Below are 27,803 nucleotides of genomic sequence, written 5' to 3'. Positions count from 1 at the left end.
ATATTCCATTTATTGTATGAAATGAAAAGCACCGTGACCGACATATATGGAGAAATGAAAATTTGACCTCCATGCCAAAAACACAACAGGAGGATGGGTGTTTTGACCACTGTTCAACTTGGATAGTAGTATCAATCAAAAATACACATGTGTAGTAGCTCTCGGTGAATGGGAGGCAGCATGGACAGCTTTCATCATTTCTTCAACCACTAATATAAACAATATTTTCTCCGACTGCAAATGCTATTAGCCCATAGCAGAGAAGTAGCAGTAGCATAGAAACATGGAGCTTCTAGCAGCTGTATCCTTCAGGAGAGGTGTAAGGGACAGTTATCTTGTTACCGGCCCTGTTCTAAGGCGAGGATGCACAGACAAGCCAATGAAGAAGGGAACGGACAACTATTTACAGGGCTGCAGTAAAGACAGGCTTCATGTTATTAAGGCCACATCAGGTGGCTGAAGGAATTACAGGAGATACATGTAATTTTTTGAAGTTAAGAACTAAAAAAATTGATTTGCTCTTTTAATGGCTTTTCAATCCTGGATTTCGTATGAGGAGCACTAGTAATCCGATGGATTTTGAAAACAGAACGTTTCTCCATAACAGTATCATTTCGTGGGTTAGGTGAAAAAAATAACTGGAATAAAAGAAAACATTTTGAAGGATTCGCAAAATCAGCCACATACCGTATATACCCGAGTATAAGCCGAGTTTTTCAGCATCCAAAATGTGCTGAAAAAGTCTACCTCGGCTTATACTCGGGTCAGCAGTACCTGACCGGAGTAGCTGAGATTGCAGTCACTTTTAATCATTCCTATACCAACAGTTCACTTGGGGAGAGACTGCAATATCCCACAATGCCCTCTGTTGGTTATATGAAAGAATAACAGTGCGGCCTCTGTTGGTTACATGAAAGAATAACAGTGACTGCAATATCACACAGCGCCATCTGTTGGTTATATGAAAGAATAACAGTGACTGCAATATCACACAGCGCCATCTGTTGGTTATATGAAAGAATAACAGTGACTGCAAAATCACACAGCGCCATCTGTTGGTTGTATGAAAGAATAACAGTGATGGCAATATCAAACAGCACCCTCTGCACATGGTAGTGGGACAGAGGGGCAATGCACACAGTAATCCGTTTGGCAATTCTCTGTCACCATCAACTTTGCAAAGAAGTCCGGTTGATCGCTGGGGGGTCGATTTGGCAGAATGTGCGCTGCTGGGAGACAGGGCTGTAGTTGTGTCTAGGCTTATACTAGAGTCAATACGTTTTCCCAGTTTTCGTAGGTAAAATTAGGTACCTCGGCTTATACTCGGGTCGGCTTATACTCGAGTATATACGGCTTATATTCGAGTATATACGGTATATACATTTATTTGCTATTAGTTACCTTACTTCCATTTGTTGCAGGTATGTAGAGTATAAAATGCGATAAATTAGAATAGACATCCAATTTCAAGTTGACAACCTAAAATAAACAAATGTAATATGTAATGTAATATAATGCATGAACTCTCTATGCTGTCCTAAAGCTTAGACCTGCTGCTAAGGAAAGTAAATGCTACACTTAAGTCTTGCAAAAACCTACTATTCATCATGTGAGATTACAAATTCATACAAAATAATTTCTTTCTACAATTTCCAACAAGAAAATGTATTTGAATAAAGTGCATACTTTTAACTGGTTGAAATGCTGCCCTGCCTTAGGTTAATCTATGTCGCGGGCAAATTTTAAGAGTTGTGTCAAAGTTGGATTGAATTCTCATTATAACCTGCATGGACCTGACAGAGGTATTGTTAATCTCTCAATTGTAGTCATCTTTAATTCTGTATGTGTATACACATAAAGTTTGTGAATCAGCAGAGACCAATTTTTAATTTACCATCTGAAAAAAAGACTTGTGAAGCTCAAGCAGTATCAAGACAATGCTTGGTGTCTCTGGTATCAGTCAGCCTTATATAATAAAAAAAACTAAGACTGTGCACATGCTCAAAGTTAAAAGGGATGATCGTGGATAAACTGTGTTGTTTCAATTGTTCTTCGTTATTTATTTTATTCATTAATTTCATTATTTCATTTTATTATTCATTAATTTAATTGCTAGATTAATTAAACCCTTGCAATGAAATAATAAAACAAGAGATAGTTGTCTTGCAATTCAGTTTACCTTGGCCAGACTTTCCACACACTACCATTTTCTCTTAATTGCTATAGCACATTGATGCCCAAGGGAAAGGTGTGCCTCTAAGAAAAAAACACAGTGGCCTGGAATATTTTACTGGGATTGGGGAGAAATGCAGTGAACATGGAAAATGGTAACGATTATCGTCACTGGAGGGTCCTTAACAAATTGTACCACCAGAGTTCTTTACTAGGTCATTGAAGCTTTGAGAAGAGTGACTAAAGTCTTTTTTAAAGGACTGACAAACAAGAAGCAAGCAAACAGAAGAGACAATGGAGAAAGCATTGGGCATCAGAAAATCCTTGTTTATATCAGAACACATTAGCCAAAATGTTTCTTCAATGATAGGTGAAGTGGTAATATCAGTAACAGAACTTCAGGAGTCTCTGTTCTTTATACAGTATTTGAAAGGCAATAAATAAAAAAATCACCCTGTCAATGAAGTGATACATACACTAAAAAACTACTTTTTGAAATATGAATGTACATTAAAAGTTACCTATAGGTCATGCAGAAGAAGATCACTCTGTGGTGCTCACTGGTATAACCACAGGCCGGTGCAGTTTTCTGCTGATAGGAGCACCGGCCTGGGGTTTCAGGTAAGTCAATACAATAACTTGGGGGGGGTGCCTAACATGTGGTATCCTCAAGTGCAGGGTGCCTTTCCTTATCCTTTACACATTGGAAGTATGAGGTCTTACCTTTGCTGAAGGCAGAAGCTCTGTTTCCCATGAAAGGTCATTGATTTGCAAACTGAAATGTAAAACAAAATCGTTTTTATTTTACAATTAAAACAATGCATAACATTTTAACTTGATCTGTACATTTTCTTCCCGTAAAACATGGCAAACATATAAGAGAAAAGAATCATTAAAAGCTACTTCGCTTTTGCGCTCAAAAAAAGAAAAAATTGCCAATGCTCAAATTCAGCCTGTCTGAATCTCTAAGTACATTTTACAAAAACTGATGCTTTAGTAGCGTATTTTTCTCTGCTTGAATTAAATTTCCACAAAAATATTACAAACAAAAGTCATTCCACTTGATTCTAATTTGCCTTGGTTTAATTTGCCATCTGCATGAGAATAACCAGCTACCATAAAAATTGCGTAAAATAAAGCCAAGTGGCCTTTCCTGGGCCTTACTGGAAGCTACTTGGTCTTCCCAAACGGCTTTTGGAACAAAGAAAAACTTTGGCACCTAAAACCTTTTAAAAGAGCCGAAACATACTAATCACCAAAAAAGAACAGGCAATTTTGTCACTCTGGAGAAAAAAAAAGGCAGACAATCCTCATAAAACAAAATTATTTTTTAAAATGGTACCTGAATTAATCTAAAACTGCAAATTTATTTGGTGCACTCCAGAAAAATTGAAAAGGGAGTGGTAGATGGTATTTAAATCCACTATACAGGTAACCAATGCTGCCTTGCATATGCTACAAAATGCCAGTGGAGCACTTCAGTTCCTACACCGCTACTCAGAATTGCACATGTAACTTAGCACAAGAGAGAAGAAGCATGAATGTATGAAATAAATCCCAAAAAAAAGTGCAGCTGAAAGTAATGCATTATGCAATGATGCCTTTGCTTTGCTTTTATAATTGTAAATTATATCATAATTTTATTATGTCAACTTTTCCTCTGTAAGTAATGCTTTGAGTCACAGTGGTTTTTTGATCTTTGGCTTCTGTTCATATTGATAAATATTGATATCACATGCTCATTGCTGTTGCAATGGCTGGTATTTGGTTTCCAGATAAAAGTTAATTTCTTATAAAATGGTCTTGGTTTATATGAATGTGTGTTGGTAAGGATTCAGAATAAGTATCCTAATAAAGCTGTGACTGACCTCCACCCATATTCATCTCTGTGGGGGATTGCAGAATATTTTGAGAATATTTTCTCCACCACCATAGTCATGGCGTAACTCAAATTCAGAGTATTCGTATAAATATTTGCAATTTGCATTTTGCATTTTTTGCCATATTTAAAAAAAAAAAAAAAGCTCTTATGGACATTTGCAGTGCAAAAAAAATAAAAAAATCACAATTCTGTTTGCACATTAAGTACAGCACTCTTATCCAGCTTTATAACTATAACCATGTGCAGGGCAAATATTTTCACTGTGTCAATCATTCTGCTCTGAGCGGAGTTTATAAATGAATCCCTGTGTCTTTTATTCTTAAATTTACTTTTACCCTAGGTCAGGGCTGCCCAACTGGCACGCGACCCCCCTTCTATGCCCCCCCCACATGCGGTGTCTTCTTACCATATGTAAGATTTAAAAGGTATCACTACAGAGATTAACTGGCCCCTGCATTGTTTCAACCTCAAATTTAGACTCTAATCCGCTGTATTCTTCACACTTGTGACACCTCTATTGTTTATATCCTAAAGCCCTGTACTGTTCACACCTTAGACCCAGACAAACTGCCCAAATTGTTCACACCTTATTCAAAATGCTAATGGCGCACCAGCACTGTGTCACTGTATGTAGTACATATTAGAATGATAGCTTTCCTTGTCTCCTGCTCTGTTCTGCTTTCCCTCCCTGTGTGTGCCATTCTCTGCTTAATCAGTGCTGCTTGTGTGTGCCATTCTCTGCTTACTCAGTGCTGCTTGTGTGTGCCATTCTCTGCTTACTCAGTGCTGCTTGTGTGCGTCATTCTCTGCTTACTCTGTGCTGCTTGTGTGTGCCATTCTCTGCTTGCCCAGAGCTGCTTGTGTGTGTCATTCTCTGCTTACTCAGTGCTGCTTGTGTGTGCCATTCTCTGCTTACTCAGTGCTGCTTGTGTGTGCCATTCTCTGCTTGCCTAGTGCTGCATGTGTGTGCCATTCTCTGCTTGCCCAGTGCTGCTTTTGTGTGCCATTCTCTGCTTGCCCAGTGCTTCTTGTGTGCGCCATTCTCTGCTTACTCAGTGCTGCTTGTGTGTGCCATTCTCTGCTTGCCCAGTGCTTAAATTTTTCACAAATGAGTGATGAGGGATTTCCCTGCAGTGAGCACCAACCATTTGATTATTTGGTGTGCTACCACCGTTAATGTGGATATGATGTTAAAAGTTCTTGTGGTAATATGGGTGTGGTTTACACTGGGTATGGTTTAAAAGGGGGAGTAGCCAACACTGACTTCCATTATCGGCCCTCCACCACATAGGCCAGTAAAATTTTGGCCTTATTCAAAATGCTAATGGTGCACCAGCACTGTGTCACTGTATGTAGTACATATTAGAATGATAGCTTTCCTTGTCTCCTGCTCCCTGTGTGTGCCATTCTCTGCTTACTCAGTGCTGCTTGTGTGTGCCATTCTCTGCTTACTCTGTGCTGCTTGTGTGTGCCATTCTCTGCTTACTCTGTGCTGCTTGTGTGTGCCATTCTCTGCTTACTCTGTGCTGCTTGTGTGTGCCATTCTCTGCTTACTCTGTGCTGCTTGTGTGTGCCATTCTCTGCTTACTCAGTGCTGCTTGTGTGTGCCATTCTCTGCTTACTCAGTGCTGCTTATGTGTGCCATTCTCTGCTTACTCAGTGCTGCTTGTGTGTGCCATTCTCTGCTTACTCAGTGCTGCTTGTGTGTGCCATTCTCTGCTTACTCAGTGCTGCTTGTGTGTGCCATTCTCTGCTTGCCCAGTGCTGCTTGTGTGTGTGTCATTCTCTGCTTGCCCAGTGCTGCTTGTGTGTGTGTCATTCTCTGCTTACTCAGTGCTGCTTGTGTGTGCCATTCTCTGCTTGCCCAGAGCTGCTTGTGTGTGTGTCATTCTCTGCTTACTCAGTGCTGCTTGTGTGTGCAATTCTCTGCTTACTCAGTGCTGCTTGTGTGTGCCATTCTCTGCTTGCCCAGTGCTGCTTGTGTGTGCCATTTTCTGCTTGCCTAGTGCTGCATGTGTGTGCCATTCTCTGCTTGCCCAGTGCTGCTTGTGTGTGCCATTCTCTGCTTGCCCAGTGCTTCTTGTGTGCGCCATTCTCTGCTTACTCAGTGCTGCTTGTGTGTGCCATTCTCTGCTTGCCCAGTGCTTAAATTTTTCACAAATGAGTGATGAGGGATTTCCCTGCAGTGAGCACCAACCATTTGATTATTTGGTGTGCTACCACCGTTAATGTGGATATGATGTTAAAAGTTCTTGTGGTAATATGGGTGTGGTTTACACTGGGTATGGTTTAAAAGGGGGAGTAGCCAACACTGACTTCCATTATCGGCCCTCCACCACATAGGCCAGTAAAATTTTGGCCTTCGGTACCACAGAAGTTGGACAGCACTGCCCTATCTGTTTTACATCTCCACAGTCTGAACACAGATTGAGAGTTGATCGATAAAATCAAGAAAAGAACATTATGGTTAGTTTTTTTAGGGATGCACCGAATCCACTATTTTGGATTCGGCCGGAACCCCGAATCCTTTGCAAAAGATTTGGCCGAATACCGAACCGAATCCTTATTTGCATACGCAAATTAGGGGTGGGAACAGGAAAACATTTTTTACTTCCTTGTTTTGTGCAAAAATTCACGCGATTTCCCTCCCCGCCCTTAATTTGCATATGCAAATTAGGATTCGGATTCAGTTCGGCCAGGCAGAAGGAACGAATCCGAATCCTGCTGAAAAAGGCAGAATCTTGTCCGAATCCTGAACTGAATCCTGGATTCGGTGCATCCCTAGTTTATTTCTTTTAACAAACAACAATTTTGATTACAGAGAATCAACTTACCATTTTGGCGACACTGTCTTATTACAGCCAAAAATCCAGCTGTGAGTATACTGCAAATAAACAATGTGGGTTATAATTTTAAACAAACATATTCACATCTCAGTATTTCAATTTATTACCTATTTAGATTTGAACAATGTACATGTAAAACGAAATGTTTGTATCCACAAAATATAGTCACTTTTACCACACTGATAACTGGTGTACATAAAGCAACACATAGAACAATATATATCAAACCATTATGCAAAGGTTTTTTTTTTTTGTTTTTTTTAATTAAACTCATAAATAAATATTTTTGACAACATAAAAATTTCAGTAGAAATAACGGAATTTCCTGTTGTTTTTTAGATAACCATCTTGTGTTAAAACACCATTGATGCTTTGGGTTGTGTTTACCACTTAGAAAATGCTTAATTTTAACCATAGCTATATATGTAAGCTGTTGCTATAATAGACTTATGGGCAAAAATGTTGAGACTATGCACTTTTTCCCTGAACAGCTCTGTCACAAAAAGATGGAAAATAACACTGCTTTTATATTCCCACAATTGTCTGAAAAGGTACACCTCATGGTTATTTTGACTTTTTAAACTCACACCCCCTATAGTTTTCTCTCTGCACTGGCAGCTTTTGCCGGTGTTGCGAGTCAGATGCGCCCTCAATCTCATCAGCAACAATCACAGGACTGTCATCAAGCGACCAAACTGCAGATACATGTCTGCTGTTAGCTATGCCCCTTCTAGCCCCCCAGCACCTGCCAATTCACTTCCTAATGTTTAGACCTGGCTATCCTGGGATCCTCATCGGTACCACAAAAATGGTGGCCTTTCTTTACACACAAATGCACATTTTTTTTTTTTTTATCACTTTTTGCTTTTCTGACTTACTTTTGCACAAAATTACACACTTGCATACAAGAATGGGATCAGTTATCCGTAAATCAGTTATCCAGAAAGCACTGAACTACAGGATAACGGTCTCCCATAGACTCATTTAGCATGACTATCAGATCAGGTTTTCTGACTATTGACCATGCTGTCAGTTATTTTATTTATCAAATTGTATTTTATTTTTTAATTTTATTGAAGTTTTATGTAAAACTTTTTGCAGTATCTGAAATGACAGAAATGATCAATCATTTTTGGGGGTATTGTTATTTTTGGGCCCCTATATGCCACATACTTCGGTAAACCTATGGAGAGTGAGAATCAAAATCTTCAGTGGACCCCTGCCGTTCGTATTTATGATGGTTCATACCATCTTGGTTCCGAATTATATGTGGGATATAAGATTCAAAAATGTAAGCTTTGAGGTGATTTCGGAAGTCATCAAAATTGCCAACTTTAGGAAAGCTTTGTGGCTTGGTACTTTGGAGTAGAAAGACATGCGAACCCATTTTGGATTCGGGGGAAAGTGTACTTTCCAAAAATGATATGGTTTTCTGGGGTGAGCACTCTTTTTTTATAGCCGCTGCAGAGCGATGATCAAAGCATTCTTGGAGTCTGGCAAGTTAATATCAATTTATCAGCTTTATTTTGCGCTTTTAAAATTACAAAGGAGGGGATTTACATCTAATGCGTTTCGTGTCAGAAGACCTGACACTTCACTCGGATGAAATGCGTTAAATGTAAATCCCCTCCTTTGTAATTTTAAAAGCGCAAAATAAAGCCAATATATTGATTAACTTGCCAGACTCCAAGAATGCTTTGATCAGCGCTCTGCAGCGGTAACAGAAGTGTGATGTGGTAGCCAGCCAGAAGGAGCCGATTCATCGCGAGAGCTGCGGCGTAGCAGGAGCTGACGTGCATGGGAAGCGCTCCGCCATTTGCCACATCGTTTTTTCGTTTATTCTTTTTTATAGCTTTGCCACTGATTTTGCAGTAGCTGAAATGAAAGATTGCATGTATATGCCACATACTTAGGTAAGCCTACGCATAATGGGCATCAACTGTTCAGTGGATCCCTTGCCTTCATATTTAGAAGGTTTTATCTTGGTACCTAATGAGAGAAGATGCTGCAAAGTGGAAGCTTTGAGGTGATTTTTGTAAATGTAATCAAATTTGCATACCTAAGGAAAGCTTTGTGGCTTTGTACTTTTTAGTAGAAAGAGATGTGTGCCCATTTTGGATTTGAGGAAGTGTGTGCAATCAAAATATATGGCATTCTAAGGTGAGTGTGCTTTTTTTGTGGCTTTACACCTCATAAAATACTTTAAATTTGTTGAGTTTGGAAGGACAGAAATTATAGATCATTTGTAAAACCTAAGGACATTGGGAATCAATGGACCATTGGCATTCATATTTAGGATGTTTTATCTGGTTGCCTAATGAACTCCTGTAGGATACAAGAGGCTGTAAACTGGACACTTTGAGGTAATTTATCAAAAATTTCACACAGTTTTATAAAAAAAATTATAACTTTAGGAGAGAATTGCAGCTTGGTTGTTTGAAGTAGTAAGACCTATTTTTGGATTGTTCTTTACAAAAATGTTGTTTTCCAGGTTAAACCTACTCTTAATGGAATGTTTTGCCTTGAAATCTGAGGTATGTGGAGCAGTGAGCAGTGACGTGAGAAATCTTCATAAAACGAACGTATATAGGACTGGCACATTAATGAGAAATGGAACCTTTCCAAATCTGTGATGTTTTTGTGCATAAAATAATGTTTCTGATATAGATGTTTATATTATGGGAAATATGCTTGTTTTTAATTTTTTAGACTGATGAAGGGGCGTGACCACGAAATGTTACACTTTAATAAATATGCATGGCTTTCCCCACTTGCATCGAGTCCTGTGTCCTGGTAATTTAGCTTCACCCAGGGGCGCGCCGCCAATGAGGCGAGCTGAGCCGCTCGCCTCAGGCGGCAGCGCCTGAACGGATTCCAGGGGCGGCAAAAAGCGCTCCTGCACCTTTAAGAGCCGAATTTCCGGTTTTTGAACCGGAAATTCGGCTGTACTATTGCGAGAGAGCGCAATAGCGCTCTCCGCAATAGTGTGTCTGCCTCCCCTCCCGACACGTAAGCTGGTGAGGGGGGGCGGCATTGCAGGAGACGCCTCAGGCGGCTCCTTAGTCAGAATCGGCGCTGGCTTCACCACCATAAAATTCACTATGAACCCTTCATTAGACTAGAAGATGCCTGAATACAGACACTCAAATGAAAGGGCATTTTGCAACATGACACTAAACATTCCAGTGAATCCACCAAGGAATGGCTGAAAAAAAAAAAAACTGAGCATTCGGAAATGGGCCAAGTAAAACCCAGATCTATGTAAAAGAAAAAAAAAAAAAGAAGCTTTATTTGAGTTTTTCTTAGCAAATATTATTAAGTCTAGGATGTCAATAGTTTTGTCAGTGGCAGATTTTTTAGATCTGAAAGGACATATGTTCCGCATGGAATTACAAAGTTCTTTATGAGCCAAAGAAACTGTATATATGTCTCCTATGTGAATAAAAAAATTCTTAGAGTGCGACCTTATTTGTATAATATTGAATCTTATTTTGGACACTGCACCCAGGCAACTGTGAACCTTGAGTCGTGAGTGCCGACTCCTCCATATATATTTCTGCAAACATCTGGGACAGCTATGGGGTCCAATGTGGCCCCCACATATACAAATGCCTTCATGCATGCTTATGAACTGCCATATATTTTACGTAACCCCATATTTCGCAGATTTGGTGGATATTACAGACGATATATAGACAATCTGTTTTTCTTATGGTTCGGAAAAGGAATTGCTAGAACTCTTTGGGGAGCTCAACCCACACAGCAGTACTGAACGCTTCCCCCGGCATCATAATCTTGAGAAAATTGATTTTTTGGATGTGACTGTATATAAGCAATGTGGGCAATTACATACTAAAATATTTAGGAAACCCACAGATAGAAACACACTGCTGCACTTCAACAGCAGCCATCCCAAACACCTCCTAAAATCTCTCCCAAAGTCACAAATGCTGCGAGCCGTAAGAATTACGAGTGAGGGGCAGGAGAGACAACGAGCAATAGAGGATATGGCAAGTGACTTTTTGGCTTGGGCACTGTCTTTGGATAGAGCCTCAGTGTTACAAAACAAAGGAGACTTGTTTTAAATGACAACTTATGGCCCACATACACCTTTAATTAAGCAATCTGTCTTGCAGAATTGGCCAATCGTTGCAACGGATCCGGACTTGGACAAACTGGTAAGTGAAGGTTTTTCTTTTGGTTACATTGACACAAACGGATCCGATTAACAAATATACTTGTCACTCCAAAACATTGGCAGTTAGACCTGGAGTATACAGATGTGGCAACTGCAGCATGTGCAGTACACTTTTAACGGGTAACCAATTTTTTCATCACAAAGCGTACAGGATAAAAGACAGACTAACCTGTACGGCCAAAAATGTGATATATATATAATTAAATGCTGTGCGGACTTGTGTACTGCGGTAAGACTTGTAGACAATTGAAGGAGCGTATCAGCATGCATCGCTCCTCAATTAGGGCAGCTTTGGATCCTAAACCCAAGGGGGATACAAAAAACAGGATATATCCAAACAGCCGGTAGAACAGCACTGGCTAAATGCTAAACATTCTATTGCAGCTTTTAAATGTATGCCGATAGACTTTATGCCAATGCCCCCACGGGGCGGAGATGTTGATCGTTTATTGCTCCAGAGAGAGGCCTTTTGGACCTATGAACTTGACAGTGTAGCACCTAGAGGATTAAATACCTACCTTCAATTTAACAGCTTCTTATCATTAAGATAATGTTGAATATTATAATTGTGATTGCATTTCGAAGAGTACTTTAAAATTACTGTATAAATGCTGGTAGTGATTCCTTTGGGGATACATGCTGTAAAAAATATGTGTGTAGTTTAAAAATATTCATACGGTATAGCAGTAGCTTTTATATGGACATTCCTTCATGTTTTTATGATATTTTTATATGAATTTAAGCACTTTATCTTCACTTCACATCAATCAGGCTATGTTGAGGTCAGCTATGTATTATGGATGCACAAGCACTTTAACACATGGATTACTGTTTATTTTTATATGCTAATTACTGAAGGGTCACTTCCTGTTTGAACTTGGGAGGGGAGGGTATTTATTCTGTGAATTGTTTGGCACGTTTCACCTTGAGAAAGGTCCCAACGGGGACCGAAACGTAACGTCGGTTACATATGCAATAACACTTTTTTCTACTTGCAAAAATCCTGGTGTATAATATATATATATATATATATATATATATATATTATATATATATATATATATATATATATATATATATATATATATATATATATATATATATATATATATATAAATGATATAAAGTTATATATAAATAATACAGTTTATTGTGTCATACATATAAACTTATTGCTGCTAACAGATTATCCAGGTGAGCAGCAATCCTGACAACAACTTGATTCAATCAGCATAAGGATAAATATGAAAAGTAAAGAAGACAGCACACGCTAAAATGTGGTGCAACAAAACCTCCACACATCATAATACAGTATGTGCACTGAATAGAATTTATATAAAGCCATACAAAACTGATCCAGAGGTACAATTGCCATCTTGGACTCAGGAAAGATTTCTTCAAATTGGAGAGGCTTCAAATTAGTTTTTTTGCTCTTCTCTAGATCCTAAATTACTATGAATGTGTACTTAATATTCTGTAAAAAGTTCAATGGACAAGGTTCAGCCCTCTTATTTTCCAACATTACTTCTTCTTTTACATTAGGTTCTAAATCTCTCTTAACTTTAAAACATACAGTTACATAACAACCAAGGAAGCAGCCCCCACAGCTAATGGGATGAGATGTTGGTCCAAGGAGCTGAAGAATTTTGAAGTCAACATTTTGCAGAGGACAGAATATCTTTTACACTGGAATGATTATCCAGCCACAGAGAATTCCTTGGGACCATTTTCAAGGTTCATGCTCCTCGATTAATAAGGAATTCTGGATATTTAGGGTTGGGGCAGACGGGCAGATTTATTCGCCTCTTCTGCGGGGCGACAATCTGCCCGAACTGCCTTCCGTCTGCTTGAATGAAGAATCACCTGCGCTAATGCACTCGCAGCGATTTGATTTCCGAAGTCGCCCAAAGTTTCTTCGTGAGGCAACTGCGGACAACTTCAGAAGTTAGCGTAGGTGATTCTTCATTCAAGCAGGCGGAAAGCAGACTCAAGGCAGTTCGGGGGGATTTTCACCCCACCGAAGAGGCTATTAGTCACCAGGTGACAATCTCCCCGAATCTGCCCCAAACCTTAGACAAAATAATCTTTAGGGAGTGTAAAGCCACTTTAATTAATTTAATTAATGTCAACAATAGATTTAAACAAAAAAAAAAAAACTGCAAATGATAAATAAAGGAGGCACTTTCTCTTACCAGGAATGTGTTTTGACAGTGAAAATGGCTATATGCAATTCTTTTATCCAGGAGTGGAAATAAAAAGAATGATTCATTGGATTCCTGATAATTCAAAAGAAATCATTTGTTAAGAACAATAAAAGATCAAAACAATAGGTTTTCTCTTTAAAATATATTGCCAATTTTAGCACTGTTACTCTAAAATGTCCCATATCGAACCATAGTTTAATTTATAGGGCTTGTGCTAAACCAGCATTTAGCCTACTGTATTAATTAGGATATATGTATCAATTTTGTTATTGCTTGCACTAAACAGGGTAAAATCTGAAACTGAAAGTCACATTCTACTTTTGGTTCGTAAAAGCAGAATCAAAACAAATTGGCAGTCCACCGAAAAGCCACTTTATAATGAAATACTTCTTCTCTCATAGCCTAGCAATCTGCAGCCTCTGGGCCTCCCAGTGGACTGCTGATGTATTTTGATTCTGCTTATACAAGACAAAAATGAAAAAGTGACTTCTAATATAATAATGAGAAATAAAAAAATTTAAATCCTGCAATCCTGGTGGAAAAATCAGTCAGACCACATGTGCAATTACGGTCTGTGAGGTTGATATTCATACACTAGGGGGGTTATTTATCAAAGGTCTAATTTTGTATTTATGTGAATTTTTTTTTACTCTAATAAATTCGAATATACTCACAAATCGTATGGGAGGTTATTTATGAAAAAATTTGAATGTCTAAAATTCGATCGAATGGGAATGATCTAAAAATTCGTTTCGCATTCAAATTGAATACGAACGAAACTCAAATTAAATTTTCCTTGAAAAAAACTTGAACGTAAGGAAGGCTATTAACATATTCAAATGGGTCAATGGACCTCTGCCATTGAGTAAATGAATTTGGCAGGTTTTAGGTGACAAATATTTCAATTAGAACGGTTTGTATGGTTGAGGGTTGATAAATCGCAAATTTGAATTTACATTTGAATTGGGGGTTTAAAATTCGAGAGTGTGAATTTTGACACCAATTCAAATTTGAATTTACTATTTGAACCTTAATAAATCTGCCTCTGGGTGTATGAATAGGTGTACGGTGGCAAGCATAATTTGTGCTAAACGCTAATACAGCCTGAGGGTTGCTGTGGTAAGTCTGCAAAGCCTTTTGCCATCAGTAGTTATTCTGAAGCATTGTGGGAATTTTTCTTAAGCATGGGGGTGACAATAGTTGCCTGCAAAGCAGTGAGTATATTGGGTATTTAACAGAGAAATGTCCTGAGTGTTGAGACATCTAAACCAGTAAAACGGAATAAACATTAAAATAATATAAAAACAAAATGTGGGTGGATTTGCTGAAGGCAAGAGTTTCAGCACAAGAAATGGCGAAGTCCCCAAAGCAGAGTTTAAGAAATGGAAACTAGTGCACAATAAAGTCAACTGTTAAAAAAGCCACATGAGTATAGTAATAATGAGAATGAGGCATCTTTTGTAGCGGTGTGTTTAAAAGCATTTTTATTTCTTCTTCTTCCCTTAGGCTTTCTATATACCACACCTATATAGCACTTTGACAATGCTAGGCATATCAGAGGGCCCCTGGCATACATATACATTATGTTTATTTATGTGAAATACTTTAAAGGTTAGCCTAGGTAGCAGTAGATACACGTCTTTATGAAGTTTCTTACTTTGTGATGCTTTCACCACAAATTAAATGCAATGTGTAAATTCAGTTTTATAGTAGAAAGACATGTATATCCCATTTGAGTTTCCAGAATGTGCACTTTCCAAACACATATGGTTTTCTGGCATAAACATACTGCTACTAAAATGATGGTGCAGTGCTTTAAAAAAAACATAAGTTGTGCACTGCTAATGTTTTTTGATTAAGAATCTCCATAAAAACAAAGACAGTGGCTTTTCAAATTAGTTGTATTTTTTTGAACACGTAGTTTTTTTTTAAACATTTTTTTTAAAATATTTTAATCATATCAGCAGTCCATTGGGAGCCCTACATCTTGGTACAGAAGTGAAATTAAAACATTTAGGAAGACTTGGAAGACTTAGGTAGACTTTTTTCAAGGTAGACTAAAAGAAAGAGTTCTGTTCCAAAAAATATCTGGCACTGAATGCAAATGAAGTTCAAAACTCAACTGTCACTGAAATAGTTCGTGATACTACCACCCCAGCATGTTACATGTTTATTTATTTATATTATTTTTATTTAGAGGACCATATACATTCAGTAGCTTTCCTCTAAGGGGAAGATTTATCAAGGGTCGAATTTCGAAGTGTAAAAGACTTCGAAATTCGACCATCGAATTGCATTACTTCGATATTCGAAGTCAAAGGTTTTTTTAATCGAATTTTGGTCTAAGTAAAATCGTTCGATCGTACGATGAAATCCTTTGAATCAAACGATTTGAGCAATTTAATCGATCGAACGATTTTACTTTGACTAAAAACGTAGCCAAATGTTCGCTATAAGTTCTAGGAGGTCCCCATAGGCTAACATAACAATTCGGCAGGTATAAGGTGCCGAAGTCAAACTTTTTTAAAGAGACAGTACTTCGATTTTCGAAGTCAAACTTTTTTACTTTGAATCGAAGTCGAATTTAGGCCAATTCGATGGTCGAAGTACCCAAAAATTTGTTCGAAATTTGAAGTTTTTAAATTCTAAATTCACTTCGACCATTAGTAAATGTGCCCCTAAGTGTTATTGTCACTACTGCTAAAAAAATAACAGAAAATAGTTTACAAAAGTTTCAAATTGTATGTATTTATGAAAGGAGTTTAAAGAAGCAGTTTGAAGTCAAACTGTTGTCTGCAGAACTAACAAACTGGGCCTAAATCAAACATTTTTAAAGGAACAGATAACACCCACTGGATAGATTCATCATTTAGGCAAGATAAATATAAAGTAAGACAAAAAGAAATAAAATCTTACCTTATTAACAGTGTAAGTCCATTTTGAGTCTTCTACAAGTGTGAACTTGGGTGTCTCTAGAAGCAAAATACTTAATTTTATTGAAATTATATTATCCAACGGCACTTAAATAACAAACAAAAATATGCATAAATATAGCAAAACAACATTTCTATGTTTAATTAATAGTTTAAATAAAAGAAAGGGAACTCGGCATAAACACCAATAAAAGATACTAGGATCAGATAAAGATACACAAAGAAATGGAAAAGGTTACAGGCAGATTTATTTAAAGGGGCCCTGTATAAAAGCTGTATAATAAAAGACCTTTTAAAAATCAAACCCAAATTATTTTTTCTATTAAACCAGCTTGAATTCCTCTGTGCGCTGAACCAGAAGTTCATAGCAATAACCTAAGCTTTTTTCCCAGCATCTGCAGCTTAAATATATGCTTACATCATTACCCCCCCAAAGCTGTCCACAGAAATAGAAATATTAATTTAAGCTGCAGACACGAAAAAAGCTTTCGTTTATGGGGTATGAAGCCGACTTCAAGTTCAGCACACAGAGGAATTCAAGCTGCCTTTGACTTTTCGACTTTCTCCTATGGGGCACTTTGCATGTCAAATTCAAGCTGAATGTCAAATGGCTAAATACTGTATGTCGAACATGTTTTAGCACGTAGAATGCCTAATTCTAAGCAACTTTTCAACTGGCCTTCAGTTTTTCTTTTTTATAGTTTATGAATGATTTGCCTTCTTCTTTGGGCTGTTTCCAGCTTTCAAATGGGGTCACTGACCCCATCTAAAAACAAATGCTGTGTAAAGCTACACGTATAATTATTGCTTCTTTGTATTACTCATCTTTTGCCTGCAATAAAGATTAATTATATGTTAGTTTGGATCAAGTACAGGGTACTGTTTTATTATTAGAGAGACAATTTTGATTATTTGAATAAAATAAAGTCTATGGGAGACTGCCTTTCCGTAAGAGCTTTCTGGATAATTGGTTTCTGGATAACGGATCCCACACCTGTATCTGAATTTTTACACTTTGTGACTTTTTATTTGCTTATTATCGTAATAAATTAGTTTGCAAAGACCACTTCAGGAAATCCCCCGCCCCCAACAATTGGTCATTTCTCATTAGTACCTGTGAAGGATGCAGTTATCTGATGTCTTGACTCAAGGTGTTTTGCTGGGTGCCTGACAAAGTGATGTTTTATGACAGACATTCTACTCTGAGCATCTATATTTATCTAAAAATGTTGAAAAGAACAAAGAAAAAAAATCATGAAAACATACATAGATTTAATGACATAAGTATTTCATGAAAATAATTTAAAACACAAAACAATAGGATTGGCAGATATACAATTTTAAATGTATTCTGTCATGATTTCGATGATGTCATTTTTTTACAATATTACACTGTGTACAAAGCAAAAAATATTCTACCATTTGAAAATGTATTGCTGAACCAAAATGTATATTTTTAGTTGTAATATTGGGGTGTAGGCAGTCATCTCGGGTCATTGTGCCTGAAACTATGCAATTAGAAAGAACCAGAACTTCACAATGCAACTGCTTTCCGATAGCTATTGTTTCCACTATTCATTGTTATTCATAGGAGTCATGGGATTGTGGTTCTATTCCTCCTGCTTGGATGATGGAGCATATTCAGCAATGCAAATAATTTCCGAGTTCATTTTGATCTACACAATGTTGAAACCTTGTCTATTTTTTTTTTGCAAGAGTAAGGGAGGTCCGATGTGTCAAGATTGCCTTTGCCTCTCAGTGTATATAATGTTCAGTGTATTTGGTACAAATGTATTTGGTAATAAACTTCCCACTTCCTCTAACTATATTTAACGTATTTGGGTTGTCACAATGTATTTTGGACCACCGAATATAAAACATTATTTGCAGCAAGCACCCACTGAAATTACCTCTCACCCTGAAAAATAAAAAACATTCATTGAATATATTTATTTAGTACTTAACTACAGACCCAGTAAAATGAAGTACAGCGGTATCTAGGAAACAGACAACTAAGAAATATAAATTTTTAAAAAAATGGCTGAAGCTCCGTCTGAAACAGTCATTGCTAATAACTGCTAATATCCTGATCGACATCAGAGAGATTTCCACCATTCTCAACTGACCAGCAAGGCCCCTGCCACCAGACATGGGGGAGGAAACAACGGTCTCTGGGACCATTTCATCAGTGAACAATTGACGGATAGGACACAAAACGAAGGTGCTGGCTTCAAGGAAAAGAAACATGGCTGGGAACAACCGGTTGCTAGAGATTTTGCAAAAATGGTGCATCCTTTACCAACCCTCTGCTTTATGGCTATTGACTATATTCCACCCCCCCCCAGGAAAAGATGGAACCGACAAACTTTTATTACAGTGTGATTTATTCATTACTGACTGTGGCTCCAAGAGGACTGAATGAAACATACCCCTTAATTGTTTTCTGTGATTTTCATTTGCACTTTTTATGTTTTAATCTTTGTGACATAATCCACTAGCAGAGTTATTGGATGTGCTATTTTCTTTTTGAGTAGGAGACCTCTCCCATATAGAGGGCGTTCCATCTGCTAAGACAGACCCGTTTACCAGTAGGTTTCCAGATAGTCGCATAATGACCCACAAGGCTGGGCATGAGACTAATTTTGTTAGGCCCATTATGGAATGGTCTGTGTGCACTCAATTGATTTGACAATTCAGTTTTTGTCAGTCAGCTCTATGCTGGAGTGTAAATGGGGACGCAGTTCTTTTCATGGGGATGCAGTTTTCCTAATTCCCTATTGTTTACATGCTGACTTTGCACTAAGGTAGTGCACCAAGTTGGTGGGTGCAGACCCACAATACTGTGCCATTCCCAGTTGGGGACTGAATTCTCCTGAGTGCGCACACCATGGGCCTGACTGGGGGTGAGACGTTACATGGAATTGCTCCAGCCTACCCTTACAGTGGTCTTTTAAAATATATTGCCACATATCTATAGACCTGGTTATGTTGCACCGATTAGCCTGGGCTGTCACGATCGAAGGGAAGGTCTTTGTTTATTCTGCTATTGCCACATCCTGCTGTGCTTTGCAAAAAAAAAAAACAAAAAACTGTGAACTAGGTTATAGACAAATATGCTGTAAAAAGAATATTATGATATGAATAAAATCTTTTAAAAAAAGAATATTATGAAAGGTGTGCTTTACTACTGTTCAAAGTGCTATAGCAAATTTGTTTTAGGTTTCTAGATACACTTTAGTCTTCGCCATATCTATGTAATCTACAAAAAAAATAGATAAGTACTCTATAAATTTATTGAAGCAAGAAAATTATACAGTTATGGGACCTGTTAACCAGAATGTTTGGGACCTGGGGTTTTCCAGATAAGGAATCTCCATACTTCAAGTCTACTAAAAACATTAATTAAACCCAATAGGATTGTTTTGCATTTAATAAGGATTGATAATATATTAGTTAGGATCAAGTACAATGTACTGTTTTATTTTTAAAGAGAAATAGGTAATTGTTTTTAAAAAATTTGAATTATTTGATTATAATGGAGTCTACAGGAGACTGCCCTTCTGTAATTCGAGTCTTTCAGGAAAAAAGGGTTTCTGGATAAAGGAACGTATACCCGTAGTATAACATTGGAGCTGTTGGGTTTTGTTATTGGTGTGCTTAGTTTAGCATTTTTTTAAAATACGACTCAGAAATGTCTATACTACTGCAGTCTTAAAGGAACAGTTCAGTATAAAAATAAAAACTGGGCAAATAGATAGGCTGTGCAAAATAAAAAATGGTTCTAATATAGTCAGTTAAGCAAACATGTAATGTATAAAGGCTGGAGTGACTGGGTGTCTAACATAATAGCCAGAACACTACTTCCTGCTTTGCAGCTCTCTTGGTTTACAATGACTGGTTACCCTGGTTACCAGGCAGTAACCAATCAAGAGACTTGATGGGGGAGGGCACATGGATCATACCTGTTGCTTTTGAATCTGAGCTGAATGCTGAGGATCAATTGCAAACTCACTGAACAGATACGTACCATGTGGCCCCCCTTCAAGTCTCTGACTAACTCAGAGTTATAGAACTGAAAAGCAGGAAGTAGTGTTCTGGCTATTATATTATGCATCCATTCACTCCAGTCTTCATACATTACATTTTTGCCTAACTAACTATATTAGAAACATTTTTTATTTTGCACAGCCTATCTATTTACCCAGTTTTTATTTTTACACTGAACTGTTCCTTTAAATAAGCATTTTTCAGATAATGCATAGAACTTTGTGCTGAGGTCATAGCCAAAACATGGTGCATGACTGAACTTGTGGTGCATAGCATGAGATGCATTAATCTTCTTTTTATACAACAAGCTTTTTTTACTAGCATCTCCAAAGCTCATCTGTCAGCACATTATTAACATGTAATTACACAGTTCTGACATATGAAGCAGCAATATAATATAGATTGGGGTACATATCATTCATACAAACAAATATTGACCGAAACAAAAGTTAAATAGAGCAATGCTCAATAGAGCTCACAATCTAAAATTGGAGTATGAGACAAAATGTGTGTGACTTACCAAAGCTATCGTTTTGGTGAGCAACATTTATTTTAGCTTTTGTCAGTGGATATGTGGTAAAGTGTAAGCCTCCATCTTTATCGCAATGTAAATTTTATGCACAAAAAGTTGGTACTTGGATTTGTTTTTGGTATTGGCATGCTTTTTAGATTTTTGCAAAAAAAAATATTTTTCCCACTAAAGGTTAAATAGCGGTCTCTGCAACATAATCTCAAAGGAGACCATATTGTGATCACTGTTCACCTAATGCTCCAACACACAAATGCTATAGAAGAATTCAGTATTACTTATTACATGATCCAATAGAGAAGAATTCCAAGTAGGTTCATGTACTACAGAAAACAAAAAGTTGGCATTTAGCATATTTACAAACCTGTAAGCTCTTTCTGGCTCGGCTACCCCATTACTCCACTCAATGCATGTATAACTGAAATCATCCATAATAACAACTTGACCTAGTTGTGAAGCCTCTCCAGTTTGTTAAATTAGCTGGCCTTCATTTTCCTCTCTTATACTGGTGACTTATAGAATACACGTGTGCATGATAGTTATGTTAGAAACCTTAGGTCCATCTTAACTCTATACCTACAGAGCTTCCACACATCTGAGTACAAATATCTGTGCACATATCATGATATTCACTTTTTAACAATCTTGTGTGCTAAATTTTCCAAATTTATTTAGATTGCAAGCTCTTGCAAGCAGGGTATTGATGTTAAGACTATTGCTTTTAAAGAGAAACTGACACCAGAAATTAAACTCTTTTTTACATCTATCATAATATTGCCTTTGAAAGCTACTTTGCCATAAAGTATTTGCACAATGTTTTTACATTACCTGTCCAGTAATGGAAATAGGTGGGCGCGGGCCCTGGTGCGGGCCATGCAGCCGGGCCCGCCCCCACCCTCGTCTGTGTGATTTTTCTCTGCGCCTGCAGCCGGCTGCATCGCGCGAGATCTGCCGGGGGGCCCTACGGGGGTGCGGACCCTGGCCCAGTTGCACCCCCTGCTCCCCCGGTAGTTACGCCCCTGTACCTGTCTGATGCCCCATGTTCCTGTATGAGGGGGCAGCCATATTTGTGCAGTAGGAGTCCGTTAGCATTAGAAACCTTAACTGATGGGACAGTCAGGTTGTCAAAACAGTCAGGTTGAAACTTCAACTAACAAAAACTTAAATAAAAAAACCTCTCAGCAAAAAAACGATCAACATGACCAATAGGTGACTTTTAACGTACATTCATATTTTAAAAAGTTGTTTTTTAGTGTCAATATCATTTTAAAAGAAAAAATTGTAAAGCTTTACATAACTTGCTGCATAAATGAGAATTTTAAAAGTGTGACGTATGATATTCTTTATCAGCAAAGGTTGAACTCCATGGACAAGCGTCATTTTTCAATGCAAGTTCCTATGTTAAATCAGCAAATTTCATGTATCTCATGAGAAATAAGAGGTCTTAAAATAGTGCGACATGATGCACTGTATCCCTATATTGCTATATGAGCCATTCTGGTTTGGTGTATTGTACTGCATCTGCTGCCCCTACTGACCAAAACTGCAAATTCATGTTTTAGATCTATCTGAAGAAAGACCATTTAGGTGGGGAAAACTGTAATTGCCTTAGTAGACATGAAATCGTCTATTAAAAAAAAACTTGTATGAGCTGCTCCATCCCACCACATGGCTATAGATATGCCATTTCCAAAGAAAAAATAAAGGTAAAGACAAACCTGCTTGGTATGTTCATCAATGAGATCAAACAATGCTCTTGCTGTTACTAACACCAACTCCCTGCACCTAGAGAAGTGAAGAAAAGATGATTAAACTACAAACACACAAAAGTTTAATGTACAAATATCTGCTATAAAAACAGATTAAAAGCACCATCTGAAAATGAGGTACGCTTCATATGGTCCAGGAAGAAATTGAATGTCTGACTTCATAACAATGGTGAACAATGTAGAACCATTTAATATGCATATTCTGAGAAAGTAAACAAGGATCACATTACACAAGTGGGTGGTCTATATACATAGTACTTAAAGGGGTGGTTCACCTTTAAGTTAACTTTTAGTATGTTATAGAATAGCTAATTCTAAGCAACGTTTCAATTGGTCTTCATTATTTTTGTACAGTTTTTTAATTATTTGCCGATTTCTTCTGACTCTTTCCAGCTTTCAAATAGGGGGCACTGACCCCATCTAAAAACAAATGTTCTTTAAGGGGCTCTAAATTTATAGTTATTGCTACCATCTTCTCCTATTCATATTCCAGTCTCTTATTCAAATCAATGCATGGTTGCTAGGGTAATTTGGACCCTAGCAACTGGATTGCTGAAATTGCAAATTTAAGAGCATCTGAAAAAAGCTAAATAACTCAAAATCCAAAAATAATATAAAATGAAAAACAAGTGCAAATTGTCTCAGAATATCACTCTCTACATCAGACTAAAAGTTTAAAGGTGAACAACTCCTTTAAGTGACTCTGTATAGCACACCAAACAAAATGATCAATGATAAATTGAGCTTGTGCAATATTAACAAACTAATAATGAAACGATCCCAGTTATAACTTTAGAAGGGATTACCTTGTATTACGTTTTTTCTTCTTGCTTTGGTTACCTCGTGCTAGGAAAACGAAAAGTAACCTTGAACGACGTTGCTCTGGTAATTTTCCAATTATTTTTTTGACTATAAGAATATAAAACCCATGTGAAATGTATACTTCTGGGTGCCACCCTTGTGTCTTGGATGCCTTTATTCACCTTCTACCTGTTTGTGGGTATGTTGCAGTAATCCAAGCCCGATTTCCTTTCAAACTGTGTGCCTACATGCTTGTGTTATGTTTTGGAAAGGCAGGGTCGTTCCTGCCATGAGGCAAGGTGAGCACCTTGCCTCAGGCGGCAGGGAACAGCCAGTTACAAGGGGCGGCAAAAAGCCGCCTCCTGTAACTTTAAGAGCCGAATATCCGTTTTTTAAACCTGAAATTCGGCTCTGCTAGTGCAGAAAGCGCAGTACGTGCTCAATACACTAGCGATGCTGCACCTTTTGACCTGCTCCAACGCTAAACTTTTAAGCGCGGAGTGGGAGAGGGGGGCAGCATCGGGGTTGCTGCCTCAGATGGCAGAAGCCCACGGATCGAACCTGTGGAAAGGAACACATCAACTAACATACCAAATTATACTATATAAGCCTTGCTGACAAGAGAACGTTTTTCAAAAGCTAAAACTGAATTTAGCATTTGGTTTGGAAATACGTTATTAAACTGGAAGAACTGATGGTCTTTTATTTTTCATATTAGTAAAACAGATGTGCCTGTGGAGATATATTGATACTTAACTAAGAGGATTTTATCTCAAACAAATTAACAGGCATAGGCAGAAAGTGATTTTTGCATTTGGGGAGGCTAATTTTACCAATATTTTACAACAACTTAAGCCATAGAGATGTAAATACAATTTACTGTATACGTGCCTCATGTTTTTACGATGTGCAGTAGGCAGCCATTAAATACAGGGGTGTACTTCTGAGAAAGCAATGAATATTGTGCAGCAGAAGAGCCAGTTTGTAATCTTAATAAAAAGCAGAAGATGCACTGCAATTCCAAACATATTTTTATTAGCAATTATTAACCCTTCGTTAAAAATGCTGCTCAATTGGTGCATGATATTTGTTATATCACCTTTATCCATAATGTATATTGAAAGATTGCCATGAGGTGTACTTCCTTTTTCACATGTAAGCAGATTTCTATACATGCCCAATCTGAGCCAAAGAAAGAAATATTTTTGGAGAAAAAAATCCTTACCATACTATTGAAAGATGATCTGTTGAAGCCCAGGTTATTGGAACTGCAGAACTCTACAAAGAAAGAAAAGCTACTGATTATATATTGAGTGAGCAATACCTATGTGGAAAATAACACTGCCTTTGGTGTAACTATAGAGTGGGCAGACCCTTCATAGTAAACCAGGGACCCACAAGCAGTGATTAGAATTTTTGCGTTCAACATGAGTCAAGATTTTGGGCAAGGATGAGCAATATATATTTTTTTTTTTGGTGTAGCTGGGCTGGGATCACTACAGCAAACAAATATACAGAATATATTTTTACACAAAACTAGCAAACAACTACTCTTTGCTAAACTTGTGGATTTCAATAATTGTACATGCAATTGAATGCATAGAACTGTGATAGTTGAGAAACAAACATGCATTTACTAGGGAGCTTTTCAGCCAGAAGAGTGTGTGTGAGTGTGTGTGTTTTGACCCCCAAAACACTCAGGCCAAAAATCAGTCACACCAGCATTTGCACACGTCTCATCCAAGAGAATAGGAACATGGGAAATGATCACAGATTCTTATCAAACCTTACATTAGACTAAAAGAATTCAATTTAGCTGGGTCATCTGAATTATTTTTTAAATGATTCACAGCTGGCAGAGAGCAATGGAATAAAAGTGTGCTGCAGTTTAAGGGATGACTACAGATCCTGTAATCCAATCCCTCACAGCTGGCAACAAAGTGCAGGCTGCTATTACTGAAAACAAAATCTACAAAGATAATGTGTTGATTATATCAAACTTTTTTGGGAAAAAAAGGAATAAAATCCAAAAATAAAGCCCAAATTGGCCAAGTCTCTGATGTATGTAAGGCTGGGAAAATGGGCAAATAGTAGGTTGGGTGTAGCAGCTGATTTTTACTTATAACTGGACATAAATGTTAAGTATCCTGTGCATGTCAATCAATTTATTAATTGTCTGGTGTAATCTAGCATGTATGCATGCCCTTGGTTTCAGTGTGGATACAATGCCTCATATGAGCAAAAGGGTGATGCTTAGCACTTTACACTATTTGGGTTCATCCAATAGCACTTACACTATTAGAAAAGTACAGTTATCATGAAAATACTTTCTTTATGACACAGTATTTTACATAAGGGCTATTTTGTTTTTTATTTATGTGATCTGCAGTGTTTAGGGGTATAATTTCACTTTAAGATGTTGAACTTCACTGAATGCTCCTTACTCACTGAGGGCTTTTTTCCAAAATTAACTGAAGATCATTTATCAACACTGGAGAAAATTTCACCTGGGCAGTAGTAACCCATAGCAACCAGTTATATGATTTTCCAGTAACCTGAAAATATAACAAAGGAATCCCAAATTTGCATGGTGTTGATAAATGTGACCCACTGTGTGTTCTTTGTGCATAAGTACTTTTATGGAGATAATTGGAAATTCATGAATGGTCTAATAATCCAAATGTATTTATCAACTGTCTGTACTATGCTAAAGTTTGTGAATGTGCAGAACTATGTCATCATCAATGTTAATTCTTGACTTTATCCACCTTTGAAGGGAAGTATCTTTATTTATTTTGTACTTTAATTAACCAGAGGGACCACAGTTCCATCCTCAAATCTATAAATATTAATTTAGCCTAAGTTTCTTAAGTGTGTCATACATGGCGCAGGAATGCACACGCCTCTGGTTTTCGGCCTTTTTGGGCATCTATAGTTAACAACTGGTTTCTTAGCTAATCAGTATCACTGTTTCCTTCCTTTTGGGACATTGACAGTAGCGCAAGATTATGACAAGATATGTCATTTTTAAATATAAAGACCTCTTGCTTCTTGATAATTTAAGGGTTTACTTCTACCCATTAATTGATTTTCAGCGGGGTTACCTCACCAATACTCTCAATGGTTTACACTGGTTTTAAGCTTTACCCAATTTCCATAATGTCTTGAGGGCATTTAGATCCTGTTTTGAAGAATAGTGCTTGTTGCCACATAACCTGATGTTGCAGGTGCTTCTATCAGTGATTTTGTTATACCACCAATAAACGAATATATTCAATAAATGAGCTCGGTCAGGGCTCTTAATATGGAATTTGTGTGTGAGTTTGCAGTACTGCTACAGCCATAAAAAATGGTCTGGGGTCCTGAGTTTGAACCAGGGCATATTAAGTTTTTATGTGGTTTGCTTCCAGGCACTCTAGTTTCCTGCAACTTGGCTCCTGATAAAATTGACTACAGGCAGTCCCGGGTTATGTACAAGATCAGGTCTGTAGGTTTGCTCTTAAGCTGAATTTGTATGTAAGTTGAAATATATACATTCACTTATTAAATGCAACAAGACAGATGTTTGCCTTAACAGAGTATTTAATTTTTGCAATTCTGTGAATATGTATTTTTACCTTTCTGTGCTCTGCAGTTTACAACACATGCCAGCGGGGATTGAGGCAAGTGGTTTAATAAAGCTAAATGCTAATAAAGACCAAGCAAACCACAATACATTACTGTAATAGCCTATTTTTGTAAGTACAAGTTGTATGTAAGTCGGGTGTATGTAACTGGAAGACTCCCTACATATGGTTTTGTGTACTATAAACTTCACTGGGTTAGGTATTAATATGAATGGTAAACAAATGTAACATAGAAATGTTGGCACTATATGAATGAATAAAATGTATTTACCACAACAGATAAGGCACTAGTGTGAAAGCTTGAGGTTGGCAGAAAAGTCAATCCAGAACGAACTTGGTAATCACTATATCCTCCAGCCACTGAAAGCATAGTTATATTCCTGAGCTTCAAAGAATTATAAATCCAGTAGTTGTTTACCATTGTATAAAAATCTGAAAAACAATATTTAACCGTTAAATATATAATTCTACAGCGATGTAAAAATATTTTGCTTTAGCTAGTCAAGCAATGTTTTGGGCCCTGCATTGCCCTTTATGAAGCATCAATTCAAGTGTTCAACCCGGACTTTACAAAAATGTAGTTTGGAAAGGAATGCAGCCTCACAGCCATTTTACAGGGGAAATGATCTTCCGCTGTAGCCTTTTGTCCCCTTAAAGGGGTTGTTCACCTTCCAAACACTTTTTTCAATTTAGTTGTTTTTAGATTGTTCCCTAGAAATAATGACTTTTTCCAATTACTTTCCACTATTTATTTTTTACGTTTTTTCCAAAATCTAAGTTTAAAGTTGAATGTTCG

At 37.4% G+C, this 27,803-nt stretch overlaps 1 protein-coding gene across 1 annotated transcript in view; it reads right to left on the bottom strand.

The window, feature by feature from the left end:
• The window catches only part of pgap1.L (post-GPI attachment to proteins 1 L homeolog), a 90,230-nt gene that overhangs the window by 47,293 nt on the left and 15,134 nt on the right, over window positions 1–27,803 (bottom strand). The window contains 9 exon segments of the mRNA NM_001094241.1: window positions 1,402–1,479; window positions 2,896–2,947; window positions 6,889–6,938; window positions 13,291–13,374; window positions 16,219–16,274; window positions 17,350–17,455; window positions 22,530–22,596; window positions 24,607–24,659; window positions 27,279–27,439. Of these exon segments, the coding sequence (NP_001087710.1) occupies window positions 1,402–1,479; window positions 2,896–2,947; window positions 6,889–6,938; window positions 13,291–13,374; window positions 16,219–16,274; window positions 17,350–17,455; window positions 22,530–22,596; window positions 24,607–24,659; window positions 27,279–27,439 (707 nt within the window).

The sequence above is a fragment of the Xenopus laevis genome, chromosome 9_10L, assembly GCF_017654675.1.
Source record: "Xenopus laevis strain J_2021 chromosome 9_10L, Xenopus_laevis_v10.1, whole genome shotgun sequence".
Classification (NCBI taxonomy): domain Eukaryota; kingdom Metazoa; phylum Chordata; class Amphibia; order Anura; family Pipidae; genus Xenopus; species Xenopus laevis.
The sequence above is the reverse complement of the archived record's forward strand: the minus strand, read 5'-3'. Positions and strand labels throughout refer to the sequence as shown.